Consider the following 22,147-nt stretch of genomic DNA (forward strand, 5'->3'; position numbering starts at 1 on the left):
GCCCAAACAGTGCATGGTCAGTATCAACGCATGCAAACGTTTAAACAACACCTTCTAGGGAGACCTACAGTATACAGTATTATATCATCTGACAAAGACCATGAATGGAATTCAAATGGTCCATTTTCAATACTAAACTGAAAGTGAACACACCATACTGAGGGTATACATACTGTATATACCACTCAGATGAAACATAACCTAATCTGTTTATTCACTCACCGGCCAGTTTATTAGGTACACCCATCTAGTACCGGGTCGGACCCTCCTTTGCCTCCAGAACAGCCTGAATTAGTCGGGGCATTCTACAAGGTGTCGGAAATGTTCCACAGGGATGTTGGTCCATGCTAACGCGATGGCATCACGCAGTTGCTGCAGATTGGACGGCGGTACATTGATGCTGTGAACAGTCCGTTCAATCTCATCCCAAAGGTGCTCTATTGGGTTGAAGTCTGAGGACTGCGCAGGCCACTCAAGTAAATTGAACTCGCTGTCATGTTCCAGGCAATATTTTTCCACTCCTCAATGCCCACGGGAGCCACTTCTTCTTGTTTTTAGCTGATAGGAGTGGAACCCGGTGTGGTCGTCTGCTGCTATAGCGCACCCGTGACAAGGATCAACGAGTTGTGCATTCTGAGATGCCGTTCTGCACACCACTGTTGTACTGCACCATTATTTGTCTGTTTGTGGCATGCCTGTTAGCATGCACGATTCTTGCCATTCTCCTTCAACCTCTCTCATCAACGAGCTGTTTTTCGCCCACAGGACTGCCGCTGAATGGATGTTTTTTGTTTTTCGTACCATTCTCGGTAAACCCTAGACACAGCCACAAGAGCATTAGTGAGGTCGGGCACTGATGTTGGGCGATTAGGCCTGGCTCACTGTCGGTGATCCAATTCATAACAAAGGTGTTTGATGGGGTTGAGGTCAGGGTTCTGTGCAGGCCAGTCAAGTTCTTCCACAAATGTCTCAACAAACCATTTCTGTATGGACTTTGCTTTGTGCACGGGGGCATTGTCATGCTGAAAAAAGAAAGGGCCTTCCCAAAACTGTTGCCACAAAGTTGGAAGCACAGAATCGTCTAGAATGTAATTGAATACTATAGCGTTAAGATTTCCCTTTACTGGAACTAAGGGGTCTAGCCCGAACAATGAAAAACAGCCCCAGACCATTTTACCTCCTCCACCAAACTTTACAGTTGGCACTATGCATTGGGGCAGGTAGCGTTCTCCTGGCATCCGCCAAACCAAGATTTGTTTGTCGGACTGCCAGATGGTGAAGCATAATTCATCACTCCAGAGAACGCGTTTCCACTGCTCCAGAGTCCAATGGCGGCGAGCTTTACACCACTCCAGCCGACGCTTGGCGTTGTGCAAGGTGATCTTAGGCTTGTTTGTTGCTGATTGGCCATGGAAACGGATTTCATGAAGCTTCTCACGAACAGCTCTTGTGCTGATGTTGCTTCCAGAGGCAGTTTGGAACTCGGTAGTGAGTGTTGATTTTTACACACTACACGCCTCAGCACTCTGCGGTCCCGTTCTGTCAGCACTTACAGTTGGCCCGGGGAAGCTCTAACAGGGAAGAAATTTGATGAACTGACTTGTTGGAAAGGTGGTATCCTATTAAGGTGCCACGTTGAAAGTCACTGAGCTCTTCAGTAAGGCCATTATACTGCAAATATTAGTCTATGGAGATGCCCATAGCTGTGTGCTCGATTTTATACACCTGCCATCAATGGGTGTGGCTGAAATAGCCGAATCCACTAATTTGAAGGGGTGTCCACATACTTTTGTATATATAGTGTATTTACATAATTTGGGAGTTGATCCAGTCCATCCACAGTCTGGGTTTTGCTGTTGAGATGTTAACATCAACACAGACGCCCCACTGGGTATGATACATCTATTAGGACCAGATTGCTGGGCGTCACGAGTGCATTTTCAGGTTTTTCCATTCACGGGATATTTCAAAGATTGATGTCAATGTAGGCTATTGAACAGAAATCATGAACATGAAACAGCGATTTTACAAGAGAAAATACATTTGGCAACATCTGCTTGGATTTGAATGGACTCTCAAGAAATAAGGAGCATCTATCAACAACAAAAAGGAACAAATAGCGCGCATTGGATCGCCTTCTTTTGGAACGGAAAACATGAACGATTCATATAATTTCACTACACACACTGTGCCTGACAAGTCAGCTGCAGCGATGGCTTTACCTGTATTTATGTTTGCAGTTGGTGTCATTGGAAATATAATAGCAATAGCCGCTCTATCTGGATCTAAGCAAGGGCGCAAATCGTCCGCGTTCTTCGCCCTAGTTTGCGGTTTGGCTGTCACCGATCTTCTTGGAACTTGTCTGGCCAGCCCAATCACTATAGCCACTTACCTCGATAAAAATGTGCTATATGACCGTCATCTTTGTGAATTCCATTCCTTTTTGTTGCTGTTCTTCGGAGTGGCTGGACTAAGTATTATATGCGCAATGTCTGCTGAGCGCTACCTCGCAATATGCTTCCCTTACACATACCAAAGATGGGGAATTGGCCAACATTTTGCGCGCAAGTGCTTGTTTTGCATTTATCTCACCAACATTGTATTTTGTTGTCTCCCAGTGATGGGTATGACTGAAAGCATGAGCCAGCCCTCCAAAACCTGGTGCTTCATCAACTGGATGGCTCATGAGCCGTTGTCTGCAGCCTATTCGTTTTTATATGCCAGTGTGAGTTTTCTACTCATATTGATGACGATAGTCCTCAACTTTGCTGTTTGTGGCACTCTATTGATAATGCATCGCAAGAAAATCCAAAGTCCAGTTACAAGAGGGAGCACACGGGCGCGTTGGACAGCGCTTTCCTCCGGCGTGGAAGCCCAAATGATGACGGTGCTCATGGTGACCTCCGTGGTGGTTTTAGGTTGCTCAGCCCCGCTGGTGGTAAGAAACGTCTTCATATTTTATATGTTTGTTAAGTTTGTTTAAGAGGAAAGCAGTAGGTCTAATGGGCATATATTTTGTTATTCTGTTGTAGGTGCGCGTATTTGCTAACCAGATATCACGGGAAGATAATTCCCATGCAGATTTGAAGGCTATTCGGATTGCCGCCGTCAACGCCATCCTTGACCCTTGGATCTACATTCTGCTGAGAAGGACTCTGTTCAGTAAGATTGGGAGATTCTCTAAACGGGTTTACATTAGTCGAAAAGGCAAAGAACCCATGTTACCAGTCAAATCGTCACAAAGAACTTTGCACTACCAAGGAGATATTACAAACACCCATGTATTCACACACCTCCGTGAAGCACTGTGCAGCAGCACCAACATCAACCAACTGTCAGTCAGTCTCCAGGTGAGCCCACATCACGCAGGGGGGACAAACATACCTGCGGAAAGTAGGGATGCTGAGGGTGCTGCAGCACCCCCTGAAAAATCAGAATTTAAAAAAACAGTGCATTCGGAAAGTATTCAGAACACTTGACATTTTCCACATTTTGTTACCTTACAACCTTATTCTAAAATGGATTAAATTGTTTTTTCCACTCATCAATCTACACACAATACCCCATAATGACAAAGCAAAAACAAGTTTAGAAATGTTTGCAAATTTATAAAAAAAAAAAAAACAGAAATATGACATTATTATTCAGACCCTTTACTCAGTACTTTGTTGAAGCACCTTTGGCAGTGATTACAGCCTCGAGTCTTCTTGGGTATGACGCTACAAGCTTGGCACACCTGTATTTAGGGAGATTCTCCCATTCTTCTCTGCAGATCCTCTCAAACTCTGTCAGGTTGGATGGGGAGCGTCGCTGCACAGATATTTTCAGGTCTCTCCAGAGATGTTAGATCGGGTTCAAATCCGGGCTCTGGCTGGGCCACTCAAGGACATTCAGAGACTTGTCCGGAAGCCACTCCTGCATTGTCTTGGCTGTGTGCTTAGGGTCGTTGTCCTGTTGGAAGGTGAACCTTCGCCCCCAGTCTGATGTCCTGAGTGCTCTGGAGCAGGTTTTCATCAAGGATCTCTCTGGACTTTGCTCCGTTCATCTTTCTCTCGATCCTGACTAGTCTCCCAGTCCCTGCCACTGAAAAACATCCCCACAGCATGACGCTGCCACCACAATGCTTCACCGTAGGGATGGTGCCAGGTTTCCTCCAGACGTGACGCTTGGCATTCAGGCCAAAGAGTTCAATCTTGGTTTTGTCAGACCCTAGAAAATTGTTTTTCATGGTCAGTCCTTTAGGTGCCTTTTGGCAAACTCCAAGCGGGCTGTCAGAGTGACCATCCGGTTCTTGGTCATCTCCCTGACCAAGGCCCTTCTCCCCCGATTGCTCAGTTTGGCCTGCGGGCAGCTCTAGAAAGACTCTTGGTGGTTCCAAACTTCTTCCATTTAAGAATGATGGAGGCCACTGTGTTCTTGGGGACATTCAATGCTGCAGAAATGTTTTGGTACCCTTCCCCAGACCTCTGCCTCGACACAATCCTGTCTCGGAGCTCTTCGGACAATTCCTTTCTACCTCATGGCTTGGTTTTTGCTCTGACATGCACTGTCAACTGTGGGATGTTATATAGACAGGTGTGTGCCTTTTCAAATCATGTCCATTCAATTGAATTTACCACAGGTGGACTCCAATCAAGTTGTAGCAATATCTCAAGGATGATCAATGGAAACAGTATGCACCTGAGTTCAATTTAGCATATCATAGCAAAGGGTCTAAATACTTATGTAAATAAGGTATTTCTGTTTATTTTAATTTTATAAATTTGCTAACATTTCTAAAAACCTGTTTTCACTTTGTCATTATGGGGTATTGTGTGTAGATTTATGAGATTATTTAAAAAAAATCCATTTTAGAATAAGGCTGTAACATAATAAAATGTGGAAAAAGTCAAAGGGGTCTGAACACTTTCCGAATGCACTGTATACATAAATATAAAAATTATGTATTTTTTTTTTGTGGACTGATATAGACATCTGTAGCGGGACTAAAACGTTTTTTCAGTATCTCTGCTTTGGCAAAAAAGGTAGTTGTATAATTAAGAACAGTATCTTGCAGGATTCAATAGTTGGAATTGTAAGAGTTGTTGCCCTGTCCCTTTCTCTGGGATTGTCCTTCTAATGGAATCCAGAAAGAACTAAACCCTGTCCTCAAACATTTACATAAAATGGTGCAAAGTTATGGAAAAACACACAACATCCACATCAAATAAAATATTTTTCTTGATCAAATAACATGGGAAAAACCCACTTTTTGTGCAGTATTAATTTATCATCCTTACAAACTACTTAATGTAAGTTACTGTATTGTACATAGGCTGGTCATCTAGGTTTGTACCTGTAGACTTCTCCATCACCATGAAGAAAAACAATGCACAATACAGTAATTGATTACAGTGATACATCAAGTGGTTTGTGATGATGTGGCTCAGTTGGTAGAGCATGGCGCTTGCTTGGTTGTGGGTTCGGTTCCCACGGGGGACCAGTACGAAAAAGTATGAAAATGTATGCACTCACTACTGTAAATTGCTCTGGATAAGAGTGTCTACTGAAAAAGAATGAATAAACCATTTCAGTTTTCACATAGAAATAAGTTGCATTTGCAAAGTATTTCAAGCACGCCAATACTCCCCACTTCCCCCAGATTGTCCGATATCGAGTCTCACTGAATGTGTTGTGTCTAAATAATTGATGATGGTTGGAAATTCACCTGTTTTCATTATAGAACTTTCAAAAACATTAGGTAAATTGACTAAATTAGACAATCAATGTTAACATTTCAATTAAAGATAGGTCTTGTGCTCAGGCACTTGGCCTATCACAGCGAGGTATAAGTATTACACCAACAATAACTTTCACAATGTGAAGTTAAAGAGACCAAGAGTTATCCGTTTTATAAAACACCAGGTGTGATTAGTGCTGCAAACCAATTCAGACTTTCTAATCCAGGGATCATCAACTAGATTCAGTCGCGGGACTATTTTTTTCTTGAGAGGATGGTCGGGGGCCGGAACATAATTACAAATAATTTGTAGACCGCAAATTGACCGCAAGAAGCCCAAACAGACATAATGTTTGACTAAAACATAATCATTTCAAACCTTGCTTACATTTGTATACAATCATGTGTCTCTCTATTATGGTGGGAATACAGATTTCTTAAATTAAAATCACGTGGAGCTCATTTCCTGGAGTTTTTACATGTCCAACATATATATAAATATATATGTTGGACATGTAAAAACTCCAGGAAATGAGCTCCACGTGATATATATATATATATTATTGTTTTTGTTCAGAAAACTGGGGGGGGGGGGGGAATAAAAAACAGAGTTGGTCTAAGGAATTATCAGGTTTTGAGTCTGTTGAGCTTGGTCTGAGATGACCTGTTTTTCCCCATTGAGGCCCCAGAGAAGGGTATCCATTACTTGTTAAACCAAGACCCTTGCTAATAGTGTGATTAGTCACTGCATAACAGACCCTTGAGGGGCTAAGGGATCAAGCTCAAAGGCAGTTAATGCACAAGATGTAGAGTTTAATTTCCCGGATCTACCCCTCACCAACCCTAAAAAAGCACACGTTTCACAGCAGACACTTTGGTGCCTCTTCTGCAGAGATGTAAACAACCTCAGAGGAGCAGGAGGATGTAACCTGGACTCAGGGGTAGACGTAACGTAGTAAATGTAAATTTGTCTCCCTCCATCTAGTATACAAAACATTAGGAACACCTGCTCTTTCCATGATATAGACTGACCAGGTGAATCCAGGTGAAAACTATGATCCCTTATTGATGTCACCTGTTAAATCCAATTCAATAAGTGTAGTTGAAGGGGAGGACATTTAAAGCCTTGAGACAATTGAGACATGGATTGTATGTGTGACATTCAGTGAGGGTGAATGGGCAAGACAAAATATTTAAGTGCCTTTGAACAGGGTATGGTAGTAGTTGCCAGGCGCACCGGTTTGAGTGTCGAGAACTGCAATGCTGCTGGGTTTTTTACCCTCAACAGTTTCCCGTGTGTATCAAGAATGGTCCACCACCCAAAGGACATCCAGCCGATTTGACACAACTGTGGGAAGCATTGAAGTCAACATGGGCCAGCATCCCTGTGGAACGCTTTCGACACCTTGTAGAGTCCATGCCCTGATGAATTGAGGCTGTTCTGAGGTCAAAAGGGGGTGCAATGCAATATTAGGAAGCTGTTCCTAATGTTTTGTACACTCAGTGTACGTTACGTTTCATTTGGTACAGTATGTATTAATTTGTGGATGCCAATCAACCATTTCATATATGTTACGAATTACAGTTAATATGTTACAAATTCCTATTTGTTGTGGCTAACATTAGCTAGGTGGCTAAGTAGTTGCAAAGTAGCAACAAAAAAAGTGAGTACAATAGTTGACATTCGTGTTATACGCCCGACCAACCGCCTTACTTTCATTTTTGGCTTAAGTAACCTTCTGTCTTATGTAACCATACCAAACGTAACATATCATACTAATGAGTGTCCAGGATTTATGTTACGTCTAGTCTATCCCACTGGGCACACACTAGTGTAACCAATGTGGAATAGACGTTGAATTGACGTCTGTGCCCAGTGGGATGAGACCAGGCTGGATTTCCCCACGTTTCTCTCCTCTAAAACTTGACTGGACTGCAGCTATGCATCTCAGGAGTGCTGTTACCCCCAAAAAAAATCTGTCTTTGAACTTTGTCATGGGAGAGTGACTCATCCCAAGGGAGATGACTAGTTCCTCTAGGTTGTGTTCTTATTCTCTGCCCGTTCACCCAGAAGTGTGCACTTGTTCACTTCCCCTCATGCTTTAGGGGCTATATTACCAAACTGTTAAATAACAATAAAAAGTACAAGATTGGTGAAAGCAGCTGGAGGGACTGCTGTTCCTATTAAATCCATGTGAGGAAATGTACTGGTGCATTATTTGTGAGAAGGGTAGAGTGGAACAGCAGCCGCAAGTCTTTGTGTAATAGTTGTTAGATAAATGTGTGGGTAAAGTCTACACCTCTCCATTTCTGAATTCCCTAGCCCAGCATTTCCCAAACTCGGTCCTCGGGACCCCAAGGGGTGCACATTTTGGTTTTTGCCTTAACACTACACAGCGGACTCAAATGAGCAAAGCATGATGATTAGTTGATTATTTGAATCAGCTGTGTAGTGCAAAAATCAAAACGTGCACTCCGTGGGGTCCCGAGGATAGTTTGGGAAACCCTGCGCCTAGCCCCTATGGCACTGTAAACATTGGATAGGTGTCGCTACAAAATGGATACAAAGCTACATTTCCACTTAGTGGGTAGTTAATTCCACCAATACAAAGTCCTATTGTCCTCATCCAAGCAATCATCAAATACCCATGCCATGCCTGAAAGTAAGAAATGGAGGGGAAATATTATGAACTTGTGAGAATTCTATTCTTATTCTTGACACAAGAGGGAGCACTAGTTTTATATTGGATAGGCTGAAGAGTTGAGTTAAAATTCATACTAGCCCAGATTAAACAATTGAAAACAATGCATTGAACATAGATAATCATCATTATAATTACTGTCAACAATAACAATAGTACATATACGTTATAGTAATAGATTTGAGACTCACGTTCATCCTTTACCAATGTAAGCACCCACCTGTCCAAAGTCAAATTAATTTTTACTATGCATTCACCTTTATCAAGAAAATTAAATCATACATTCATTTCACAATGCATTTATTTTTTAGACATTTAAAAATAGTATTTACTAAACGTAAGAAGACAACACAGTGCATGGTTGCACTTATGTATACTTTTCTGTACCTAGACACCATAAATAAAAATCTATAAAACATTGGTTCAGTAAAAATGCAGTTTTTCAAGATCCTTTAAAACACACTTTTTTTTGCATTTATACAACTTTTACAAAGCAAACCCCACACATCCAAATGTACATTCCAGTAAATAACCTCATAGCAAATACCGTCCCAGAGCTAACAAAGTTTCTCAAAGTTCATGTTCAAAATGTTATCCATTAGCTTACTGTATAGACACATTTATGTTAAATTAAACATATCCATAATGCACATCAGAATCCATCACTCCGTGCTACTGCATCAAAAAATAAGAGTAAAACAAATCCTTGTGTTGCACTTGATCCAGGTAGCGCCTTTCATTTGGCACCTCGCATAAGGACGTGACAAACTCAACCATAGATTTAAGAAGAGACCTTGAGACAGTTGAACAAAATGACATACAATAATAAAAAATAAGTAGCAAAATAATACAATGGGATCAAAGTTTGCTTAGCACAGCTCTTCATACATCTTATGTTGTGGGGTGACAGAAAAATAATTTTGTCTAATCCAAATCGTGGCTCCAACATTTGATCTTCCTTCCACAAATAAAACATTGCCGTACTTTATAAGCCAAGGTGAAATCAACCTTTATACAAGTTATCAGATTTCTACAAATAGTTTTCCCTGTAAAGACGATTCAATAGACAATGATAGGAAAAAGTCATGTCAAAACTCATTCATGAGGACATGCAGATAACAGGCATAAATGACAGTCAAATGTAATCAAATCCCCATGGTTACCTATAGCCTAATCACCACGCCAGTATCAATTTCATTACATCACCAGACCAAACCTGCCCAACTAAATGATATGGGAGTTTCACTAAATGGACTATGATAAACTTGGAACTACCTGAGAATTCCACACAAGCTCACGCATAACACAGTTCCTCAAGTGTGTAAATACACATGGACCCTCTCTGTGCAGCCATCTATAACTATACAGCACATACCGTAGGGGGATATTCAAATACATTATTTATATTTATGGTAAACAGGAAAATTGCTTTTTCTAAATCTCAGCATATAGTTTGTTGCCGGCCAGTCGCTGAAAATGCAATAAATAAAAGGTTAGAGCCAAACTTTCCTGCCATTAGGAAACAGCAAAGAAATTATCCACTTAAAATGCTTGAATGTGGTACAACAAATTGAAACGCGCAAACTCAAATGAAAAAGTATTTATATTCAACAAGGATTACATTTAAGTTAATGGGGATTGATAACATTTTACTAGAGCTTCACACAAAAGTTAGTTACAGTCTCTGTCACATCTTTCATTGATTTACAAAGTGCAAACCTTAACCAGTTCAGGTGCTTCACACCGGCTTTGAAGAACAGCTATTGTTCCCTGTAGGCTAAATTACTCACATGCAGGGGGAAATACTATTCCTTATTCGGAACATGATTTTAAGTGTGAATATTAGGAACAAAATGACAGCCAGGCTAAACAAGTGGAGTCTGACACTTAAGCCTGAACCAATAGGTCTGCCACATTAAACTAGGTCCATCTCAGTTACCTGACCCTTCTACCCACATATTACACAGGTATTACCAGATCAGATATGAATTGATTAAATTACCGTGATGTAAATATGAAGAAAATAAATGATAGAAAAAAATATGTTTTATTGTCACGCACACTGGCTAGGAGCAGTGAAATGTGTTGTTTTACAGGGTCAGCCATAGTAGTACGGCACCTCTGGAGCAAAATAGGGTTAAGGGCCTTGCTCAAGGGCACAGACAGATTTTTCACCTTTTCGGATTGGGTATTCAAACAAGCGACCTGTCTGTACCTACAACCGATTACATACATTTTCATGCCTCCATCACTAGTTAAAGACAAACCAGAAAATGTCATCAGGTCAAACGGTTTTACATGTATAGGACAAACATTGCCAATCATTAATGTAAAATGTTCAGGTCTTCTGTGATAAAATTGGGGTCAATGTAACTGAGGGCAAGCCTGATTCACAAGGCATTATGGGCATGGTAAACATTTCATGGTCTTTGATATACAGTTAAAGTTGTGATGTATTTATTTTTAACTACGCTATTGTAGCTACAGTAACAATTATTCCCACGTTAGCAAACTCCCACAGAAAAAAATAATACAAGAACATCCCTTCCTTAGCAAGCAAACAAAAAACAAACAGATAGTTCACTCCAAAATCTAAATGTCAAACGAGTCCATGTTCCAAGCCATCTGTTACGTAGATCCAGTGGTATGCCTCAATCCCAAATTAACTGGAAAGATTGATACTATCTGCAACAGTTGACGAGGGACAGGGTTGGAAGTGGACGACTTTTGGGGTCTGAAAACATCTGACAAACTTTGATTTTGACTTAACTATCCCTTTTAAGTGTTCATATCAAAATAAATACAACACAAGGAGGTGAAGAGAAGATGTTAGAGAACGTGTTTGGGACAAAACGCTGGCCAACTCATGACTGATACTTCACTCTTCCGCCAATACGACAGTCCTTGCCTTCCTTTTTGTTAGAGGTGGTTTAAGAATGCTGCTGGAAACAAATACAATATGTCCTTGGAGGAATCCACCAGCCTAAACCACATACTGGTGGTTGGAGGCGCCGTAGTTCATTGTATAGGCCTGCCGGCTGTACTGGAAGTGGTCGGTCAGCACGTTGCTTCGACCATACTGAATGTCTGAACCTTGGGAGAAAGGCACTGAACCATTGGGCTGCGTCTTGTCCACTCCCAAGTTGTCGAAGGACATCATGTCCTGCTTGGAGGAAGGCAGCAGCTTTTTCTTAGCTTCCTTGTTGCCGTCATATTTCGCCTGTTGGCAGTGAAGAGAAGGGAATAGCTTAGTGTAGCACATAACAAAGGATAACAAAAAAATACACATTTATGTAAATTAATCTGTGTGATTTCCCAAAGTTAAATGTGGTAAACTTTCCTCAGTGGGGGAGGGTTTCAGAGCACCTTACAGAGCCACTGTTAGAAACGTTTATTTTTAATGCAGCGTGAGCACTGTGGCAGCAACAAGCACAATTGCAAGTTTGGTTGTCATTTAAGACAGTTGAGTGACTTTAAATATCAAATTGCATGATGTGAGGAGTGTAGCGCAATACATTGGGTTATTTAAAATCACATCTGGGGCTAGGTTTAAAACCAATTGGCAATAGATTTTCATGCGAATATTCAAAAATCTGCATAAAGACAATATGCACATTTTCCCACCAGTGGTGTGTTTCCACAAAATTGACTTGTTGCGGATGATGTAGTGCACATAAAAAGTGTTTCCATCGCATTTTCAACTCTACAGATCATTTTGTCACAAAAAGTGTTGCATTAATTAGCAAATGTGCCCACTCTGGTCTTGGCAGGTACACTCTATCCAACAGCTGGCAGATACAGTGCGGGTAGGCTAGCCTACATGATGACATTATTATGGATAGAGGAAGATTATTTGTATTTGTCAAATGGCAGCCAAGCATCGATCATCATGTCACCAGAATAAGAGCCTCTGTATTTATTGGAAAGCAGCATCAAGCTCATCAGAATGCACTTTCACCACCCTGTGAAGTTAATCATAATTTATTTCATCTGTAGCCTAATAAATTCAGGGCCCTATAAAATCTGTGATACTGAGACAGCGGACGGAATCACTGAATCCAGACATTAAAACGTAATTCAACATTCAAAAATGTATTGAACTTAGTAGGGAACCAACTAAATGAATTGAAAATTAATTAAATTTGCAGAAGTTTATCATAAGACATGAACAGAACGCATCAGTGATATGTATTTCCTGCAACTTTCTGTAGAGGCAACGAGAATTCCCCTGTCTGTGTATGCGCAGCTACCACTGTGTAGCCGTTAACGATGATGCTAATGAAAAATCTTCTGCTAGATGGAAAGGCTTTCCCAAAAACTACAAAGTAGCCTATGCTTGCTTACCTGGCAGAATGAAATCATTATTTGCATCAATCCAGTGGGTATTTGTTTTGCAAACTCTACCATCACATGTGCGCTACAAAAACATCACTAAATAACAGCCTCTTGCTAGGTGTGGACTGGAATTAAAGGGAACTACATCAAAAAATCGACATTTCTAAACATTTTCCCAGACCTCAAGTGGTCTCTTGGTGTGGTTTAAGCATTGTTGTGGACTTAGAACATCCAATTTAGTTGTTTTCTATTTTAAAAAGTGTGATTTTGAGTGAAAGCCTGAAAAAAAAAGAAAAAAAAAAAAAGGGTAAAACGGAAACCTGGAGAAAGCCCCCCCGGAGAAAACGGAATCAGACAAAAACTAAAACTGATTTTATAGGGCCCAATAAACGGCATGCTTTCCTGAGACATTGTGGGAGGACCACACAACATATCATTGCATGAGTCCAAGTTTACTTCGATATGATATTTGCACATAAAGGCATTTTCACCGCCATCTGTCGCATAATTAAGTTGACCGACGTAAAAAGATTCCACCATGTCTAATGAAAAAATAGTCTATTGACATTTATGAAATTGTATCGACATTTCCTGTTTCCATCAGCCCGGTGGTTAATTTATTTTATGCGTCAGGTAATTCATCCACATGAAATGGTTGGATGGAAACCTGGTTCGGGATGACATATATATATATTTTTTTACATACATGTAGCTATACAGACGCCGCGTAATACAATAGAATCTGACATTTTCCAAAACGTTGGCCACCAACAACTAATTCAACTTAGTTCATGAAATAGATGAACAATTAAATCAAACTCAGCATTAAGCATGCAGGTGCATAATATAGCCCAAATGGGAGATGTAAAGCCATGTGTGACTCTTTTCAGGAAACTAGGCGTATGTCGCAAGTCAGTACTTCACAGGAGAGGCATTTGAACGTGAATATTTATTTTTCTATCAAAATACGTTATACGCAAATACAAATAAAATTGTTAAATTACAAACCTAGTTGGTTTAGCCACGGAAAAAGACAGGAACCTTCCCACTAGCCATGATAATGGATGGGCTGGACATGCCGGGAGATGAGTTTGGATTGGTCTGCCATGTAGCATGCTTCTGTGTGTAACGTGAGCTGTTCAGTATGTGTTGATAGTCCTTTCTACCACACCGTTTTTGAAAGATTTAACATTAGCCATCGAGAACTACAAAAGTTTTGCTACTTTTCTCAACAACACTGATGCGCTGAATTTAGCAAGAGCTATCGACAGATCAGTTGGAAAAAGTGATGGGCTACCTTCTGCACACGCCACGGTCAGTGTGAACCGGAGTGACTTGACAACACTGGCCAAACAAGATGTAGCTACAAACAAGAGAGTTAAATGGTTCCAGTCTGCCGTGAAGCGTTCATCCATGTATACAGGTAAGAGTCTAACTACATTTTCAGATATAAACGTTTCTAATTTTGTCAGAAAGTCGTTGTTATTGCATGTTAAAGCATACTGTTAGTTAGCTAGCGAACATTAGCTTGCTGGCTCGCTAGCTAACATTATGTGTATGATCTGTGTAGTAACATTATTCAAATCAGAAATCCATTTGCATTGCTAGTTATAGCCTAATGTTAGCTAGCTAACATTGAACCTAGTTTGTTAGCTTAAGCTACCTTCAGATTCATACTACAGCTATGACAATGTTTGTATTGGTAGTAGTATGAGTTAGGATTATGCCGGTTCGTTGTTTTAGCTAGCTACATGTCTAAACAATAGACTCCACTTCGGCCTGATTATTGCATGACCCATCAAATTAGCCAGGTGGTTCTGGGGGTGATTATGGCCATCTATTGTATTTCATGAACATGTGTACATGTCTAGACAATAGTGACCCATCCACTTAGCTAGATGTGGCTGGGGGGGATGGTTATTGCGTTTCCTTCACGACCCATCAATTTAGACAAGTGTGTCGGGTAAGCATCATCTAATAATTATAAAATGCTTATAAAATATTTTTATCTGGCCTTAGCCCCACCCATCTCTTTAAGGATTCACATGAGGCCATGTGGTAACCATTTCAGTGTACCGTTTACACCTTCTGTATCCTGTGCATGTGACAAATAAACATATATTTTATTTGATATAGCATGTGTTTAGCACATGGCCTCACATGTGAATCCTTAAAGAGATGGGTGGAGCTAAGGCTTACGAGGGTGTGAACGATGCTGAATGGGTGTAGACAAAGAAGAGCTCTCCAGTAGGTGTACCAAAACATTCAAGAGCCATTTTCTCAAAAGTGGGATTACAAGTTTATCAACTTTGAAAGCAGAATTACTTTCCCATTGTTCCTCAACTGCAGTGTATGATATACCATTTTCTAGCTCTGAGTCTCTACTTTTATCCAATGTAAAAAACACAATTTCAAATTTTGCTACATAAGACCGAATCGAGGCGGTCGGTCGGTCACATTTGACATTTTAGTCATTTAGCAAACGCTCTCATCCAGAGCGATTTACTATTAGTGCATTTATCTTAAGATAGCGAGGTGAGACAACCACAAAAACACAGTTTTCCTCAATAAAGAAGTTATCAGCAAAGTCGGTGCTACTAGGAAAAGACAAGTGCAAGGTTATTCTTTTTATATGTGGTTGTCTCACCTTGCCATCTTAAGATGAATGCAAGAACAGTAAGTCACTCTGGATAAGAACGTTTGCTAAATGACTAAAATGTCAAATGGCTTTACGTCTCCCATTTGGGCTATATTATGCACATGCATGCTTAATGCTGAGTTTGATATAATTGTTCATCTATTTCAAGAACTAAATTGAATTAGTTGTTGGTGGCCAAAGTGTTTGAACATTTCAGATACTATTGTACTACGCTACAGATGTCTTATTTAAGATACTATTTAAAGAGGTAGGGTTTCAGACGTTTTTGAAAGATGGACTGAGTCCAAGAGTCCTTCACACTCGCACTTCTCTTTTTTCTTACTAGCACTGATTTAGCAAACAGTGACTATTTTGAAGGTTTAACTTGCAATAATTTTGATAAGTGGTTGTTTTATCCATTTTAGTTGAATGCAGTGATTGTAATGACTGGATAAGTGCGTCTGCTAAATAACTCAAACGTAAATGTAAGCATGTCAAAGAGACTCACCTTGTTGTACAGGAAGACGCCCACTATGGCTGTCATCATGCCCATGATGTTGGTGGAGCTGACAGGGTTGCGTAGCATTAGGAGCGATATGCTGATGACCATGATCCTCTTGGTGGCGTTGGCCACAGCATAGCTCAGCGGGCTGACCAGGTTGAGGACACTGAAGGCAATGACGTTCTGGGCAAAGTTACAGAAGCCGCTGACCAGGAGGAGGAGGAAGGTGCCGGTCCATTCAGACATTCCCGTCTGGAGGGGTTATGCAGAGGAGGGAGAGAGAGGAGAGGGGAGAGAGAGAGGGAGTGATTACTTGGATATTTGGAGAGAACAATGGGTTTAGTCATGAATTTCTAGGATCCAGGTTGTGGTCTCAATGGGACAACTGAATAAAAGGCAACCGGATACTACAGATTTTGTTGTGTGGAGGTAAATGTAGTATTAGGCAAAAGCAAGTGGATAATAAAAGTATGGTACATACTGTGTAAAAAAAGGTTTTATGGTACACACCAGAGGAAGCTGGTAGGAGGGAATCATTGTAATGGCTGGCATGGAATAAATGGAACCATATCAAACATATGGAAAACACGTTTGACTCTGTTCCATTAATTCCATTCCAGTCATTACAATGAGCCCGTCCTCCTATAGCTCCTCTCACCAGCCTCCTCTGGTACACACTGTATGACATCCTGTGGACTTGTGTATGGTACATATATAATATGTATGACACACACACACCACTACCAGTAGATGAAACACTATCATATAAGCCCATAAGCCGGACAACAAAATATCACATTATTTGACGCATAACGTATATGAACCTGTGCATACACTTTACCAAACTGAAGCACATATTATTTTAACTCACAAAATCCCCCTCAACCAAGAATGAGGAGAGGTCCACCAGAACCCACGTAGGCACCATGAAGAAAACAGCATTGAAGCCCAGTATGTTGAGAAGTCTCAGGTGGTGGATCCTCGTGTCCCGCAGCACCTAAAAAGCAATGCATATTAATTCATAGCTTTGTCATTTCTTAGGCCCACCATTGCAGAAAACAACTGTTGTTGTGTTGACCTTGGAAATCAGTGGGCAGCAAAATATACCTCAAGGCCACACAAAGACACATCATTATAAATTGAGAGGGCACAAATTCCTTGTTCGTTGAATGCTTTGGTTTTCTTCATCAACAGCATGATAATTAACAGTTGGTAATTAACAAGACATGGTTGTTAAAGTCTAACACTACAAATTCAAACAATAATTTAACTGCAGGGTTAGTAATATCAAAAGTCATTCTTAATTCTAGCGCATGTCAGTTTTCATAACACAACATTTAACAGAGTAATGTCTAATGGGGGAAATATGTCTTCCTCAAATATTGGTTGAAGGGAGGCCACATCAGCATAGTACAGGACACACCCATACTGCACATCTACAGTATGTAAAGAAAAAATACATTGAAAAGATTCACAAGGCTTCACACTCATAAGCCTTGCACTTGAGTTTTCCTTTCAAGTGTTTTCATGTTTAGTATGAGTGCTGTCTACTATATCTGCACTTGAATATTGCAAGGAATGCTTTTGCAGTGTGCATGATCCATTCCTTCAAGGGCAATACAGTATTCTATTAAATAAAACATCTTGAGTTTATTCTACAACTATTACCCAAACGCATACTTCATTCAAAAGTCCACCAGAGTTCAAAATGTGCTCTCCAGCTATACTTTTATCCATCATCTAACAACACATAAATAATAGCATTTTTCAAAGGGTGCAGACTGGTAAGACGTACCTTTTTGGAGAAGATGTTTTGCAGAGAGAAGCAGAGTGTGGCGGCCAGGGCACTGACTAACCCAGATACATCAAAGGACATTTCTGTCATGGTGGCCAGAAGCACTCCTCCGATGATGGGGATGAGAGATAGGTACACCTGAGACAGCCACAGGACAGGAGTGCAAAAGAGAAAGGGTCACACTTTATTTGGGCAGTCCAGATTTTCCATCTGTAGAGGCTCTACAGATGGTCATACTATCAACAAACGATCTGTTGATAAGCAACTGCTTGCTAAGGTTACAGTTAAGGTTACTTTTAGAATAAGGGTAAGGGTTAAGGTTAGGGTTGAGTTAGGGTTAGGTTAAGGTTAGTAGATTGTTAGTTGAAATGTTACTGATAGTCTGTAGAGTATCTACAGATGGACTATCCAAATAAAGTGTTACTAGGCCAGAGTCAGGAGGATTTTCCTAATCATGGAGGAGTCTCAAAAAGTATGGTTGAAACAATTGTCATCCATACACATGCAGCTGTTTTGCTCATTTGTCACATTCACCCTACCTCTAAATGGCTATGACACATAAATAGCTTTGTTATTGTGTAACACTACTACAGGCCCTGCAGTGTTAACATTATGTAAGAAGAGGAGGGGTACTTTTTCCTGCCTTAAAGCTGCTACCTGTAAATACACCTGCAAGGCTGGCAGTAATATGCGCCAACACACAGGCTCACATTGTGCCACATCACCATTGCTTGGACAAAATATCTTCCAAAGCTGCTTTATGTACACAATACGTTTCCTGAGTTACTCACTTTCGTCGTTTGCTTCTCCTTCATGATAATCCTTGATAACAACACAACCCATATTGGCATTGTGGCTTTGACTGTGGGGTGAAAATAAACAAAGAATGTCAGATTGGAAAATGGATCCTGTTCAGTGCTTGAATTGAGGACGGGTATTGATTGGAAAGGTAAGGAGCATGACTTTTGAGATACAGTGGTTTAAAGACTTCAGGCCCATGTGACTGTGCCTCACACCTACAGTTTAAGTTTCATTGTGTCTTGTGCGTCACAGACACGCCCCTGGTAACAAAACAAAAAAAACTTGGAACTTGCATATTGCATCATCACACACCTTTTTTATGACCGTGCTTCAACCATAACTTCACGTGTCAGTTAGTCTGGTGAGACAGCAATGAGTTACAGTTACACTGTATGAGGTCTTACATCATACATTAGGTACCTAGCTAATTAGGAAGTAAAGGGCATAATACATAGGGATTGACATTAAGTGTTATCGGGGGCAAGTTAACTGTGCAGTCAGGAAACAGTAATTTGGCAGGTAGAATTTTCGCCAAATAATTTCAGCCCCCTAAACGGATCATTCTGGTTCCTCACAGTTAGTTAGGTGACAGACAATGGCATTTCCGTGTGTAAACAACTACTTTACATTTTCAGTCAAGTGACCATAATCTTCGGTTAACCAAAAAATACTTCTGACTTGCCCGATGGGCTAGTGCTGTTCAGACCTCAATTCCAAATCATGACACGGTACCATGAAGTTCTGCTTTCTCATAGTAATGAGAGCATAATTCAGATACTCATTGTGAATAATCATACTATACGCTTTTATTTAAGGATGACAAACTGCAGTCACATATTCCCCTATAGGCTGTAGCAGGTAGTTGTATTAGGCTAAGTACGCTGTAGTTGTAACTATGGACATCACATGACAGGCAAGAAGGCATCATAAGGAAGAACACAATATAAAACCTACTGTGAGCAGAAAAACGATGGTAAACTCACAGGTCTAACCATTTACTTAATGATATCTGGACCAACCACAACTCAACGGAGACTCAGCCTTACTGTTCATTGCCATTGATGCACTCACTAACTGTAAGTCCCTCTGGATAAGAGCGTCTGCTAAATGACTAAAATGTAGTGTAGCTACAAGTTTCTAGCCACTGCCACTGGCTAGGTGGGGCCCTCCCCCAAACAAAAAGGTATTCAAATAACCCAGTAGTTATATTACTAAGGGGAGACGCAAGCTCCTATGTTAATCGAAACGTGGGTAATATAATTAACAGCCTCATGCAAAGGAAGCTAATTCACTTAAAGCTTGTCTAAATTGTCCAGCACAATATACCAATTCATTCCTCATTGAGGTTGTTGCTAGCAAGCTAACATTCCATATAGCTAGTTAGAATGGCAAGTAATGATTCTGAGCTAGCTAGCCTGATTCAGAGCTCGTGCAATGCTTACCAGTGTGTGCGTAGGAAACAGGTACCTTCCATATACTGAAATGGGCCGACACAGATGCGAAGTATTTTCCAAAAGCTAAAGGGAGAATATACCATTTGAAGTATCTAGTTGGTACTTCTGTTTTGGGGACTCCCCATGCCCGCAGCAGCGGTGGAAGGAAGACGACGATTGAGAATATATGAAAAAGCGAAACGGTGACAGGATAAGGGAACCCATTTAGAATAATTTTGTTAACTACGTTGCCTCCCGAACTAACAGTATACCAACAGAAACAGAGTAAAGCTATCCGGACCCCTTCCTTGACTGGGGGACGCTCCACCGCAGCCATCTTCCAGTTCGGAGTCACCGGCGGCAGTGTATGGCAGCAAGGCCAGCAGTGAGACGTGGAGCAGCTACTATGCCGCGTTTCACACCACTCGGAAACTCAGAACCTCCGAGTTAATATTAAGTGCGTTTTTTTTGTAGAGCTTCCTTTTGGTTGATTCTGATACGTTCCAAGTGGGGAAACTCGGACATTATCTTTCTACAACGAGTTTCCAAGTCATAAAGTTCCGAGTTGTCATGAACGCGGTAGTATGTACAACGCTGAGAAAATACTCCTCGAGCCTGTTCGAGAGCATCAAACCCGTGATGTGTCATGGGTAAATTCTGACTGACTGACTGACTGATCTACAAATAATAATGAGTCGTTATTTATGATGCAAGGTGATTTGTAGATCAGTCAGTTGGCAGTCGGCTGCACTGGCCGTGTTCGAGAGGATCAAACCGTAATGTATCATGGGTAAATTGTGACTGAATTACAAATAATAATGAGTAGTTATTTATGATCAGTCAGTCGGCAGTCGCCTGCACTGTCAGCTGAAATGTCGAACAAGCCCATTGTCGGCTGCAATGTCAAACAAACCCATAGATTTATTGCTGATTGCGTCACTTCCTGCAATCAAACCGCCTCCAAAGATTCCCCTGCTCAGACCATTCTCACTGGTTTTGACTAGATGGGATACCGGTTATGTCAGAATGGACTTTTCGTAGCAGCCGCAGGTTATGAGAATTTACGCAGCAGATTAGGATAATTAATGTAGCAGGTTAGGAGAATTAGGTTAAGGTTAGGAAAAGGGTTAGTTAAAATTCAAAACAAAAATCACCTTTAGAGGTCAATTTGACATACACTGTATCCCATCTAGCCATGATCCATTGCACTGAGCTATAAAATAATGGACCATCGCGGTATGAAAGCTCAGACAATGGTTGCTTCATTGACTGTTTAGTCGGGCACCAGATTGCTATGATGTGGTTAGCTGATACTTAAAATACCTGACCAGGCGTTGTAAGATCTGACATGCATAATAATTGACATAGTTCAACTATATGGCTCAAAGGCTGCTGATCTGATTGGTCAAAAAACCAAATAGTTTTTACAAAAATAATCAGAATTGAGCTTCCTGTGTAACTGCAGACATATCCAGAGGTGGCAAACTCATTCCATGGAGGGCCTAGTGTCTGCAGGTTTTTGGTTTTTCCTTTCAATTAAGTCCCAGACAAGGTGTCGGAGTTCCTTACTAATTAGTGCCCTTAATTCATCATTCAAGTAGAAGGGAGGAGCGAAAACCCGCAGACACTCGGCCCTCCGTGGAATGAGTTTGACACCTGTGATAGACATATTTACCATGCACCATTAAACACTTCCACGTGTTATCATGTTGCAGCTCATATGGCTGTGTAGCTGCCGACTGAAAGGGATATGAACTTGTTTTACTTTTTAAAAAACAAACATCGTTTATGTCTGGCTGTCCATACCAATATTTACTATTAAAGAAACCTCCAGTGTTGTAGATATTTACTGAATACAATTTTTTGTATTTATTTTGCATATTTTTTATGGGGCTAACATAACTTAAACATTTCCAACTGTAGTGCAGCGATAGTAGGTCCTCCTCCACCAGAGGACGTTCTATACCAGGGACTCAGAAACGTGGGAAATTATCAAAAATTTTCATCTGGATAGCGCATTAAAGTCACAGGTATGTTGTAGGCTACTTTGAGAAAGACGGGCTCAAAATAGTTCCTTTTACTGCTTACAATGTGGATATTGAGTTTAAAAGTAGAGCCACTGCTGATGCGCTCGTCTGTACTGAGATGTTTGCAAAAAGACAAGAAAGTGTGTCCTGAGGCACACAGTTCCACTAAAAGGGAGAGACACTCACAATTTATGC

At 40.8% G+C, this 22,147-nt stretch overlaps 2 protein-coding genes across 2 annotated transcripts; one reads left to right on the forward strand and one right to left on the reverse strand.

Moving 5' to 3' along the window:
• Positions 1–2,155: 2,155 nt before the first annotated feature.
• LOC311137558 (prostaglandin E2 receptor EP4 subtype-like) lies at positions 2,156–7,647 on the forward strand (the record flags this gene model as incomplete). Its single annotated transcript, XM_084172075.1, has 3 exons — positions 2,156–2,938; positions 3,033–3,350; positions 7,597–7,647. The coding sequence occupies 3 exons, from the start codon at positions 2,156–2,158 to the stop codon at positions 7,645–7,647; spliced, it is 1,152 nt and encodes a 383-aa protein (XP_084028201.1).
• A 1,057-nt stretch (positions 7,648–8,704) lies between these two features.
• Positions 8,705–20,542, reverse strand: slc35e1 (solute carrier family 35 member E1). The gene is made up of 6 exons (XM_084172362.1): positions 19,935–20,542; positions 18,483–18,553; positions 17,692–17,829; positions 16,768–16,893; positions 15,903–16,148; positions 8,705–11,641 (listed from the first exon to the last, which is right to left on the reverse strand). The coding sequence occupies exons 1-6, from the start codon at positions 20,260–20,262 to the stop codon at positions 11,405–11,407; spliced, it is 1,146 nt and encodes a 381-aa protein (XP_084028488.1). The 5' UTR covers positions 20,263–20,542; the 3' UTR covers positions 8,705–11,404.
• Positions 20,543–22,147: the final 1,605 nt, after the last annotated feature.

The sequence above is a fragment of the Coregonus lavaretus genome, assembly GCF_964263955.1.
Source record: "Coregonus lavaretus genome assembly, chromosome: 11".
Taxonomy (NCBI): domain Eukaryota; kingdom Metazoa; phylum Chordata; class Actinopteri; order Salmoniformes; family Salmonidae; genus Coregonus; species Coregonus lavaretus.

Excerpts from the sequence above, each read along its gene's own strand:
- slc35e1 (XM_084172362.1), bottom strand. The coding sequence starts at position 20,262 with ATGGCTGCGGTGGAGCGTCCCCCAGTCAAGGAAGGGGTCCGGATAGCT. Across the intron at positions 18,554-19,934 it reads TGTTTCCTACGCACACACTG|TCAAAGCCACAATGCCAATA; the intron begins GTAAGCATTGCA and ends TTCACCCCACAG. Across the intron at positions 16,894-17,691 it reads AAAACATCTTCTCCAAAAAG|GTGCTGCGGGACACGAGGAT; the intron begins GTACGTCTTACC and ends ATTGCTTTTTAG.